The sequence below is a fragment of the Bos indicus genome, chromosome 19 (genome assembly GCF_029378745.1).
Source record: "Bos indicus isolate NIAB-ARS_2022 breed Sahiwal x Tharparkar chromosome 19, NIAB-ARS_B.indTharparkar_mat_pri_1.0, whole genome shotgun sequence".
NCBI classification, from domain to species: Eukaryota; Metazoa; Chordata; class Mammalia; order Artiodactyla; family Bovidae; genus Bos; species Bos indicus.
This window is the reverse complement of record NC_091778.1, coordinates 26,088,948-26,102,130: the sequence shown is the minus strand read 5'-3', so window position 1 is coordinate 26,102,130 and position 13,183 is coordinate 26,088,948. Positions and strand designations below refer to the sequence as shown.

Sequence of the window (13,183 nt, the reverse complement as noted above, 5' to 3'; positions counted from 1 at the left end):
AAAATAAACGAGAAGTTTATATAAAACAGTAGACTGTAGTTGTAGTGTCAGGGCCTAACAATTTATGCCCTGGGGGAATTCCTGCCATACTAAATCTTGGCAGGGACATATGAGACAGCTGCTGTATTTAAGCACAAGCAACACCATATTTAGGGCCTACTGTTGAAGAGCCCTTAGATAATAAGTGTTTGAAGAGGATGTAAGCAAGGTGAAACATTGCAGGTAGCAGAACTTCCCGAAGTGCTATTTTAGGAGTCTGGTCCGGAATTCTGCCCAGCAAATCCTTTCAGAAGCATATTGCCAAATATTTGCAAGATAGGATCTGCGGACTCTTCTGCTCCTCTGCTTCATATTCCTTATGTGCTTGAGGCACAGTAAAAGAAATTCATCTAGGCTGAAAATGTTTTCGATTAGGAAATCAGCTTGCCTTTTCCAGCCCTAGCCTAGGACATATAGTGTAAAGAAAAAAATTCTGATTTTAAGCAAACTTTAAAGTTTACCAGAAATCTGTTAAGTTGATTTAATTGATGCATTTATAAAATCTTTAGAGGAAATATGAGCAAACCATTGGTTGTTTGCTGATAACACTACTTTTCAGTATTGATTACTTAATGGAAGTTTGCAAGACCAGGGATATTTTCCCAGTTAATTCTGGTAACTAGCTTTCTGGCGATATATGTGTTTTAAAGTTATGTGGCAATTTATTCATGTAATAATGAGGTCAAAATTATTTTGACAAACCATCTCAGTGCTTAGGAGTAATTGGATAGTGTCTGGATAAAAGGTTCTATCTGAGACTTCAACAGTTTGAAAGAAAGCCAGTGTAAAAATAGTCACTTTACAGATACGCACCTTACAACCAGCTGTGTGTTACATAAATAACCTTGACAGGAATGCACATTCCCAGGAGCAGAAGACCACAACCATCAAGACACAAAGGAAAGTCATTGCTGTGCTATAAATATGTTTGGCTTTGTAACTTAACTTAGTCAACTGTTGGTCTTGGCAAAGTGTATTTACGATTAAAGTAGGTTATTTTTTCTTAATAGCCACGTATAAAATGACATACACTTGAGCCTTTGAATGTTGTTATCCTGAGATACCTTGTATTTTTGATAAAGCCCAGTGAAGGTTTATTTTCACATGGTTGACCAAATATTGTAAACCATTATTTTAGACTACATTAAAACTGTCTTTTTAGCATTTGAAAAAAAACTTTTATGGAGAAAAAAAATTTAAGAATATAATAACACCAAAGTTGACTGACTGTACAATGAACCTGCATGTGCTTACCTAGACTCAACAGTTGCTCGGTCACAACCAGTCTTGTTTTATCTGTCTCTGCCCACTCCCTTGTGATTTTGAAGCACAACCCAAACACCATCATCATTTGTCTGTAAATGTTTCAGTAACTTTAAAGATTTATGTACCTCCTAAAAAAGTGGGAGTAAAAAACCATGTGGCATGACCACACTTGAAAAAATTAAAAATAGTTTAATATTGTTAGATGTAGTTAGCCTCTAAATTTGTGCATGTGTCATACATTTTTTAAAAGTCTGAATTCAGTCTTCTCTGTTGTTGCTCCTTGCAGTATACTTATTGAGGATTCTAGACCTTGCCTTTTAGAATTTCCCAAAGTATAGATTTTACTAATTGTATCTTGGGAATATTCTTAAATATATTTCTCCGTGTTTTCTATAAATTGGTAATTGTGTCTAGGGGTTCTGGTTTATGAGTCAGGTGAGATCACTTCATAAGTGGTGGCGTATTTATCAGGAGGCACGTTAATGTCTGCTTGTCCTTTCTAAAATGCCTAGGTTAAAATGACAAAATGGCAAGGTTTCAGTAAGTTTTCATTTTTCAACTGGTCTGTCTCTGTAGGGAGAGATACCTCATTTGATCAAATAATAGTTACTGTTTGATTTCCTGACAATGCTATTTGTATAGAAAAGGAAGACTAAATCTTGTGTTTTTGTTTTGTTTTGTTTTTTTTAAAGGAGGGAAAAAAAAAAGTGGTTTTCAAAATAACAAAATGGTTTACTAGCATCCTGTACTGGGATCAGTCAATTTGTTGTTTCTTGTATCAGTTTATAAACTCATGGGTTGAAACATATGTTTCAGTCCTTAGTGGTTATTAACTGTTGATACTCAAATTGTCCCCTATGGGCCAGTGGAAGTCTCTTCAAGTTGTCAGAGTTCTTTTAACATGACCATGGAATTACTTGATAGCTTCGGTTTTATCTGTTATGAAAGTTGAGCCTAGAACACTTCCTGCCCCAGACCTGAAATCACCCATTTTTATGAAGAGCCCTGCTCCATTTAAGTGTAGCTCATATATGGAACTGAGAAGGCAATGGCACCCCACTCCAGTACTCTTGCCTGGAAAATCCCATGGATGGAGGAGCCTGGTGGGCTGCAGTTCATGGGGTCTCTTAAGAGTTGGGCACGACTGAGCGACTTCACTTTCACTTTTCACTTTCATGCATTGGAGAAGGAAATGGCAACCAATCAGCAATACTTTGGGATTATTGAGTTTTAGAAATTGAAGTATAATATGCACAAAGAAAAATGCATAAATATTATGTACAGCCTGCCATTACTAGCATCCCAGAATCTCTTTCTTTCTTCTTTCCGTATACCACTCATTCCCCATTGAAAGAAAAAGAAGAAAATGTGACTGTTGTCCTGACTTCTAATGTTACTGATTAGTTTTGCCTGCTTTAGAACTTTAAAATTTTGTCTGAGCATTCATGATATGAGAAAAAGAGAGCTCTTTCTAGCTGTTTCCAACTTTACTCATGTCCAGGTAGCATCCAGAAAAAAAGTATCATTATCTTTTTCACATTCAAAACTTCTCTGTAATATCTTAGGAATCTAAGTAAAAAGCCAGGCATATACAGTTCTTGGTTTAAATATTTGTCTTAAGCAGGCTAGATTTTTGTGTATGTTAGCAATTTCCATTTCCCCTCATTGTATTTTTACCCTTTGCATGTTTCCCCTTTCTTTTGATTAACAGGAAATCTATTTGTATTAGGGATATTAGACTTTTACCTATTGTGCTGTAAATATACGCTCCTAGTCTCTCATTTGTGTTTAAACTTAATTGCCCTGGTGAATTTAAAATACCTTGTATAGTATGTTCTGACTGTTGAGTTTTGTGTTCTGCTTAGGAATGCCACCTCCAACTAAAAGTATGTTAAAAAATAAATCTGCATCTTTTTTTTCCAGCTGACTTTCATTATTTACTTGTATTTGTATTCAAATACAGTATGAGTTATCTCTGTTAGCATTTAAATGTAGTAGGCTGTTTAAACATCTTTCCTTGGACTTTCCCATTAAAAAGGGGATTTAAAAATGGAATTTCGCTGGAATTTCATCTACATATGGCTACTACACTTTTCATCACAAACTTCTAGAGGAAATTTCCACCTTCATTTGTTACTTCACCTTCTTTTTGTCAATTGAATGTTATCTGCATGGCTTTACAATTACACTGAAACCACCTATGCCCAGGGCAGCCTTGGCCATTCTTTGAACTGAACCCAGTAGACTGAATTTAGGCCTCCTCTTTCCTAAACAGTGTGCATTTATTGTTGGCAACTTTCTCCTTGGAACACATCTTATTTGGCTTCTTTGATCTAGCTTTTTCCTGGTTTTCTTCCTACTGCTGTCTTATTTGTAGCTGTTTCTTTTTTAATCTCCCTGATATTGGTATTCTCTAGAATTCCTTCAGTTAGATTCCACAGTTCACACTTAGGCTCATCCTTGGGTAATGCCATCAGTCTTATGGCTTCAGTTATCAGCAATATTCTGATAATCCCCAGGTCTCTAGCTGAAATTTCTTTTGGAAACAATGTATTTATGTCCTATAGGTACATAAAACCAAACCTGTCATTTCTTTCCCTCCCTCTAAATTCAGCACATCTTTATTATAATTCCCATTTCAGAAAAAGAATAGACTCCTACCCAGTTTCTCTGCATAGAAACCTCTATTTTCATTTTAAAAAATTGAGTTGAAACTCAGATAACATAAAACTAGCCATTTTAAAGTGTACAGTTCAATGGTATTCACAGTGTTGTGCAAACAACCACTGTTACTCTCTTCAGTTTCAGAACACTTTCATCACCCCACAAAAACTCCCAGACTAATTAAATAATTGCACTCACCGCCCACCCCCCACCCCGTTCTGCTTTCTGTCTGTGGATTTGTAGATATGAAAGGAATCATACGGTATGCGGCCTTATGTGTCTGGTTTCTTTCGCTTAGCTTGATGTTCTTGAAGTTCATCGAGAACCAACATGCCACAATCGAAGTTGTAGCTAGTTGTAGCATGTATCAGCACCTAATTCCTTTTCTTATGGCTCGATTATATTCCATTGTATGTATATGTTATATTTTGTTTATTCATTCATTGATGGACATTTGGATTCTACTTTTTGACTATGCTGCAGTGTAAAACATTTGAGTATAAATTCCTATGTGGATAAATGTTTTCATTTCTCTTGGGAATATACCTAGAAGTGTAATTACTGGGTTATATGGTAAATATGCTTATAAACTTTTTGAGGAGTTATGTATTGTTACTGACTTTTTAAACTCCCTATATCACCAGTCTTGGTTGGTTGATTCTACCTCCTATGTATCTGTGTTTTCCATCATTATTCCCACTACTATATACTGAAGATACACTTTCCAGGATTACTTTAATAGCTTCCTTTCCTTTTTTGGCTTCTTTGTCATCACATGGCCTTACTCTATCACATACTTTTCACATTCTGAGAGATTGGTTTTTGAAAATGTAAATTTCATGAGATGACCTCTTTGTTTTAAAAACAAAGCAAAATAAAATGCAAACAAAAATTGTTCTCTGGGTAAAACCTAAACTAACATGGCTTACAAAGCCCCTTTGCTGTCCTCCTCCTGACATGCTGTCTAGCTTCAGCTACATGGTGTGTTGCACCCCTCTGCCGCCATGCTGATCTCCATATTTCAGATTTTTGTAGTATATATTCTTCTGTCTAAGCCTTGCTGTTACTCTACCCAAATCCTTTGTCTTATTTCAGATATCTCTTCTCTTTTTAGAAGACTTTTTGTCTCTTTTTGATTGTATTGTGCCCTTCTTTGTGCCCCTCCAAATTCCTGTGCTAATGTTGGACCATTTAATACATATTGTAATCGCCTTTTTACTTCTGTGAGAATCAGGAGCTAATAGTCAAGTGCCAGGGGATGCACTACAGACTACAAGTATGATTAATAGGAATTTAGCAGAAGACAAGATTATTTGGTAAATTGTTTAGGGAAGGCCTCATGGAGGAGGAATATGGTACTTGAATTGGACCTTGAAGGGAGCATTCATAAAAAGTATGATAATGGTTGGCCTCTATAGGTAGATTAAATCTGTTAAATGTCCATGGATCTAGGCTATGAGGAGCCATGCTGGGGGCAAAAACCATGACAAAACCGATATGCATGGACATCTTTCAGCATTACTTTTGTATTACTTAATGAAACAAGCAGTAGGCACAGTCACTCCTGTAGAAGAGAAGAATGCAAAGAACATGTAAAAGACTTTTCTAGAACTTGTGTATTGATGAAATATATAATGAGAAGCAATAATATACTTTATGGAAAGTAGAAGGAAGTTTTCAAGGGTAGTTTTGACCATATATGCTAATTTAACAATCTATCCACCTATGTTTATAAAATTCCACTGGACTTCTAATGCAAGATTCAATAACTAGGTGATTTCTGGACAAATTATAAAATCTCTGCAAGACTCTTACAGCTATTGTTGGAGAAAGTGGTCTGAGTAATATACTAGTGTTTGTCCAGAGAAAGGTTAGAAATGAGATAACTCAGTGTAGAAATTTCCTGTCCAGATAGTGATTGTGCTCTAGTCGCCCCTCAGTTGACAGTAAAAATGGGACTTGCAGATCTTTTCCGGAATGTCTGCAGCATATTTTGCATTCATAAACAAAATAACCAGATTGAAATACAACTTCTTTGCATTTTCAGTATTTAAAGAATGTCTTAGAATGGCTGTTTAAAAGTAAAACTGCATTTCTTATATTTTGCAACACGGTACTGATTTAAAACTATTTATAAAAGTCTGCTTTGCCAGTTAGGCAAAAATATTAGACTTAGAAATTAAAAAAAAGAATTTCCTTCAAATTTTGAGAAAAGAAGCCATTCATGTTTAAATGTAAATAAACTTTCACTTTTGGCTCTCTCTGGGTTTCACTGGCATGTTGGGGTGTTAAATCTTAGTTGTTGAAATAAACACCTCTGATTCCTCAAAAAATTAAATATTTTCTTCTTAGTTAATAACACACTTTGTTCAGTTTTTTATGGCACTCTGAGTTGTGTTGCACTTACTTATCATGAGACCAAGCTTCTTGAGGAGGATGGCAGGAATTATGTGAGAATTAGAAACCTGTTCAGCCACCTAGCAACTTCTCTCTCAGTTGCTCTCTTGGGTGCTTTGTCTCCTCTTCTCAGTTTGAGCCAACCAGTGCCTCTTGTTGGTGATTCATATATTTATACACAACACACACACACTCAATCATGACAGTGGTGATGACTTCACAGCTGTGTATATATATCAATGTGTAAGAAATTATATAATTTAAATGCCTACAATTTACTGAATGTCAATTATATCTTGTTAAAACTTTTTTAAAAATCCTAACATGATGCCCACCATCGATGGGTCATTACTTTATTAAGCCCCGTGTCTCCAGGAACTGTTCAGACTTTGCTCTCTTTCTCACCTGCTCCTCTCAGGGGCCCTCATGGCCTGCGTTCCCCTACCTCACTAGTTCTCTGCCTTTGTTCTTATCCCCAGCCCCCATCATTCTCTATCCATGCTAGAGCACTGTCTCTGGAAGAGGAAGATCTCATGTTGCTAGTGTTGTTCCTGTAGGCCCCAGCTATTATTCTTAAGCCATTCCTGAATGCTGGAGATTGTGGCAAAAGGTTCAACATACACAGGCAGGACAGATGGAGTCTGTCTTCTCTGAGTACTCAGTCTGTTGGGGCACACATGGACGCCAGCTGCAGACATGTATCCCCAAGAATGCAGAGGACTTAGTCATGCAGATACATAGTTACTAGTATAAATTAAGATTGGTTATATAGCAAGTTCCATTGAAAAGGTACCAGGCACTCTATTGGTATTTCTGAAAGGCCAAAGACCCTAAAGACCATACCATAAGAATTATCAGAAATACTGGTTTGATTTTCCTCTGAACCAGAATCTCTGGGGAATGAGTCTGACAACTGCATTCTAATAAGCTCTCTGTCCCACTATACCTATATACCACCAGAGAGCTACTTAGAATGGTAGGAACCTTGCTGGAAACCAGGGTAGATGTAAAAGGGGAGTAGAAGTTGATCTTCTGGATAGCTTGCTTTACCCATTGCCTCCTTGTGTTATAGAAATGAAAGGTTTTGACATCAGGTAGCATTTTGCTAATGGGTCCAGGTGTATTCATTTAATAGTTTAGAATTTTTAATGGTCTGTAATGAATGTTGGGTGAAGATTATGTACTTAAATTTTGTTATAAAACTATTCTTTTTCCACAGAGCTCAACAAAAATCCAGTGGAAGGCTTTTCAGCAGGTTTAATAGATGACAATGATCTCTACCGATGGGAAGTGCTTATTATTGGTCCTCCAGATACACTTTAGTAAGTATAATGGAACTGACATCCAAGTGGAACTCTTTTAATAATTAAAATATAAACTATTTTGACAAACTGAAGTTTCCCAGTTTATAAGAATGATTGTTAATCACTTAATTAATCACTATTAACTGATATAAAGATAGACAGCAGAGTGTGGTATTATCAAAAAGCAAAGAAAAGATGGACTTTCTTATATATGTAGTACATTTTTAGATTCAGAGACCACACACAGTCTGATTTTCTGTTCCAAGTGTTTGCAGGTCAACTTAAACTTACTAATATTTAATGTTCTGTAAGATGGATCATGACTGTCTGATGTCAATGACTAGTACAAGTTGCATGCTTTTTATAGAAGTTGAGGTGTTGGGAAAAAATGCAGCAACCTTCTCAAAGCCATGCAACTGAGGGATAGCAGGGTCTTTCTTGGGAGATTCTTAGTCACTCAACCTTGGTCCTTGATGGTACTAAGCAGCAAGGATTTGGATACATAAGACTTTTTTTCTTTTTTTTTTTTTTACAATGAGATAGTTTTATTTTAGATGTTCTGAATGGTAACTCCTTTGCCTCCCCTCTGCACCTCCCCAACCTGATGGAAGAGAAAATCCAGAGCTAGTTCTATACCAGAGCAAACTGATATATGACATACATAGTTGAGCTGTAGTATTGATTGGGAGGTTTTCTAAGGTCTGAAAATAAATGATTTAGGTTTTGTCACAACTATTGCTGATCAAAATTTTTGCTGATTTATTTCCCAATGGTACATTTGCATTGGTAATTGTTGCAAGCTAAGATAACTCAATCTAGTCACTCTATCTACAGTGATAGTTTGGTAGATAACAGTAGTCAATGAAAGCCATCCTAGAGGTCTTCCCCCACAACCTTAATATTATTTGAAAGTAAATTTCTTACCAAGTTTTGCACACAAAATCATACTTGTGCCTGGCTTCTGAGCCTGATGAGGTTCTGTTCTGGGTTTCTAAATCAAAACACATTGCATGAAGGTTTACTCAAGGAAGACACAGCAGCATTCCAGTGACAGAATCTTGTTGATCTTAAAGTTGGTTTGTGATAACAAGAGAAGTTCTTCTGAACTAATGTCTGAGTAGAAAATGAAGTGAGGCATCCAGGTTTGACCTCCCGTCGCTAAGGACCTCACATGATTTTTATGCTTTTTTCATGAGATGGTGGCAAGCACCGCTAAATGTTACTAGCTGGTCCGTATACATGTTGTGTCCCTTCAGCTTCATGAAAGAAAGACACTTTAATACTCATTGTACTAATTAACAGGCCATCCTTCCTACCAATGAAAACCTGTTTCTGGCATTTCATATACATTTTAAAAGTGCTGACTGTCTATCTGAGGCGTGGATAACAGAAGCGTTTGTGGCAGCTCCTCTGGAGTTGCTGACTGGCTGCCACTTCCTCACTGTCCCTTACTGATGAGAGCACTGACTGCACCCAGGCTACAGTTTAACCTCAGTGTCAAATATACTTTGAGCATCCTGTGAACAATGAAGACTTAATGCCGTTGACAGACCTTATAATAATCATCCAAATTTACCTGGGTATGATTCCTTTTTATGAATGACCTTTTCTAAAACTCACATGCTAGAAGTTATGAAATTCTTTATAAAGCCTTCAGGAAGTGGGTTTAAGATTTATTGAGTGTTGGCCATCCCTTTTAGCAACTTCCCATTTAGAATTGTTTCAAAAATAAAGCATCGTAGGCATTTACACTACTCATTCATTTAGTTTCCTAATTTTTTGAGCACTCTTATGCTAGATGCTACAAACATGGGCTTAAATCACTTAATAGGTGCTGCTCCAAAGCGGTTACAGTTTAGTTGGCAAAGCTGCTCATTGTGTAGTTATTTAATACACTTTGGGGACAGCCATGATGGAGGGAGGCACTGGGATATGGTGAGAACTCACTGGGTGTGTGGCAAGTTTTCAGTGTGTTGGGGAATTTTTCCCAGAGGAGGACATGTCTAAAATGAGAACTGAAGAGTTAGTCACTGTATTAGTAGGCTTCTGGCTATAAGCAAAAGAAATCTGATTTTAGCTGGCTTAGAATATAAGAAAATTTGTTTTCTTGACAGAGATAGTAAAATGGTTACAACAGTTTTGAGCATTTCAGAGTATGCTGAAAAGGAAGAAGTGAAAGTAGTTTCTGCTTGTGTTTTATGTATTTCTTATATAGAAATAAGAATAGAGCCTCCAATTAAAATAACTCAGTTTTTTAAAATATAAATTTATTTATTTTAATTGGAGGCTAATTACTTTACAATATTGTATTGGTTTTGCCATACATCAACATGAATCCGCCACGGGTATACACATGTTCCCCATCCTGAACCCCCCTCCCACCTCCCTCCCTATACCATCCCTCTGGGTCATCCCAGTGCACCAGTCCCAATCGAACCTGGACTGGCGATTCATTTCATATATGATATTATACATGTTTCAATGCCATTCTCCCAAATCATCCCACCCTCTCCCTCTCCCACAGAGTCCAAAAGACTGTTCTATACACCTGTGTCTCTTTTACTCTCTTGTATACAGGGTTATCATTACCATGTTTCTAAATTCCATATATATGCATTAGTATACTGTATTGGTGTTTTTCTTTCTGGCTTACTTCACTCTGTATAATAGGCTCCAGTTTCATCCACCTCATTAGAACTGATTCAAATGTATTCTTTTTAATGGCTGAGTAGTACTCCATTGTGTATATGTACCACAGCTTTCTTATCCATTCATCTGCTGATGGACATCTAGGTTGCTTCCATGTCCTGGCTATTATAAACAGTGCTGCGATGAACATTGGGGTACACGTGTCTCTTTCAATTCTGGTTTCCTCGATGTGTATGCCCAGCAGTGGGATTGCTGGGTCACAAGGCAGTTCTATTTCCAGTTTTTTAAGGAATCTCCACACTGTTCTCCATAGTGGCTGTACTAGTTTTCATTCCCACCAACAGTGTAAGAGGGTTTCCTTTTCTCCACACCCTCTCCAGCATTTATTGCTTGTAGACTTTTGGATAGCAGCCATTCTGACTGGTGTGAAATGGTACCTCATTGTGGTTTTGATTTGCATTTCTCTGATAATGAGTGATGTTGAGCATCTTTTCATGTGTTTGTTAGCCATCTGTATGTCTTCTTTGGAGAAATGTCTGTTTAGTTCTTTGGCCCATTTTTTGATTGGGTCTTTTATTTTTCTGGAATTGAGCTGCAGGAGTTGCTTGTATATTTTTGAGATTAGTTCTTTGTCAGTTGCTTCATTTGCTATTATTTTCTCCCATTCTGAAGGCTGTCTTTTCACCTTGCTTATAGTTTCCTTTGTTGTGCAGAAGCTTTTAAGTTTAATTAGGTCCCATTTGTTTATTTTTGCTTTTATTTCCCATATTCTGGGAGGTGGGTCATAGAGGATCCTGCTGTGATTGATGTTGGATAGTGTTTTGCCTATGTTCTCCTCTAGGACTTGTATAGTTTCTGGTCTTACGTTTAGATCTTTAATCCATTTGGAGTTTATTTTTGTGTATGGTGTTAGAAAGTGTTCTAGTTTCATTCTTTTACAAGTGGTTGACCAGTTTTCCCAACTCCACTTGTTAAAGAGATTGTCTTTAATCCATTGTATATTCTTGCCTCCTTTGTCAAAGATAAGGTGTCCATAGGTGTGTGGATTTATCTCTGGGCTTTCTGTTTTGTTCCATTGATCATTATTTCTGTCTTTGTGCCAGTACTACACTGTCTTGATGACTGTGGCTTTGTAGTAGAGCCTGAAGTCAGGCAGGTTGATTCTTCCAGTTCCATTCTTCTTTCTCAAGATTGCTTTGGCTATTTGAGGTTTTTTGTATTTCCATACAAATTGTGAAATTATTTGTTATAGCTCTGTGAAAAATACCGTTGGTAGCTTGATAGGGATTGCATTGAATCTATAGATTGCTTTGGGTAGTGTACTCATTTTCACTATGTTGATTTTTCCGATCCATGAACATGGTATATTTCTCCATCTATTAGTGTCCTCTTTGATTTCTTTCACCAGTGTTTTATAGTTTTCTATATATAGGTCTTTCGTTTCTTTAGGTAGATATATTCCTAAATACTTTATTCTTTTCATTGTAGTGGATAAATGGAATTCACGGTGAATGGAATTGTTTCCTTAATTTCTCTATTTTCTCATTATTAGTGTATAGGAATGCAAGGGATTTCTGTGTGTTGATTTTATATCCTGCAACTTTACTATATTCATTGATTAGCTCTAGTAATTTTCTGGTGAAGTCTTTAGGGTTTTCTATGTAGAGGATCATATCCTATGCAAACAGTGAGAGTTTTACTTCTTCTTTTCCAATTTGGAATCCAATCCCCAATATGGATGGGGAACATGTGTACACCCATGGCGGATTCTTGTTGATGAATGGCAAAACCAATACAAAATTGTAGAGTAATTAGCCTCCAATTAAAATAAATAAATCCAATTAAAAAAAAAATAAGTCTCAGTGAGCTAAAGTCAAAAAGGTAGAAAAAAAAAGTAATTTTTTATGTATTTCAATGTAGAAAAGCCTTTTTTCTGGAAGCTCTCCAGCAGACTCTTGTCTCATTTGTTGGAATCAAGTTGCTTCATTCCTTACTTGGTAACTGGCAAGATGAATGAGATTGCCACGTTTGGTTTAATTATTCTGGGATTGAAGAGATTTTGGATTGTCAATAGCTAGGGTAAGGATTAACTAGACAGATACTCTGGCATAGCAGTGGGATTAGGAGATGGGAATAAGTAGGAGATGGGGGTAAGTGGAAGGGAAGCTGGGCATTGAGCATTTCATAGGGAGAAAGAAATGTTTGTGTACATAGGCCTGGAAAATAAGGGACAGAACAAGGGGATGGCAACTGAGCAAAATGACTATAAGGAATTTCAGAGAATGAGGTTGGCTAGAGAGTTGAGGGCTAGAAAATGTTTGTAAACATTATTAAGGAGTTAGAATTTTTCTTTTGTCCTGAGGACCAGGCATAACCATTGGGGAGTTTTACATCAAGAATTATAAGATTTATATTTTAGAATATGCATCAGATTCTAAGTATCATAACTTTGGAATTATAAATTTTATTTTCCCTCAGCTTACTTGTATTTTATTTTTGTAGTAAAATGTTTTAAACTATTGTTAAAAAAAATTAGGGGGGGGCGATCTATAGTGTAAGAAGGGGCTTCCTTGATAGCTCAGCTGGTAAAGAATCACCTGCAATGCAGGAGACCCTGGTTTGATTCCCGAGTCAGGAAGATCCCCTGGAGAAGGAATAGGCTACCTACTCCAGTATTCTTGGGCTTCCCTGGTGGCTCAGACAGTAAAGAATCTGCCTGCAGTGCGGGAGATGTGGGTTCAATCCCTGAGTTGGGAAGATATCCTGGAGGAGGGCATGGCAACAGACTCCAGTACTCTTGCTTGGAGAATCCCCAGGGACAGAGGTGCCTGGTGGGCTACAGTCCATGGAGTCTCAAAGAGTCA

General features: G+C 36.9%; 1 protein-coding gene across 2 annotated transcripts in view; it reads left to right on the top strand.

The window, feature by feature from the left end:
* Window positions 1-13,183, top strand: part of UBE2G1 (ubiquitin conjugating enzyme E2 G1) — an 89,284-nt gene that overhangs the window by 52,089 nt on the left and 24,012 nt on the right. For both annotated transcript variants that reach the window (XM_019980987.2, XM_019980986.2), the window contains exon 2: window positions 7,586-7,688. In XM_019980987.2, the coding sequence (XP_019836546.1) occupies window positions 7,586-7,688 (103 nt within the window). The remainder of the gene's footprint in view (window positions 1-7,585; window positions 7,689-13,183) is intronic.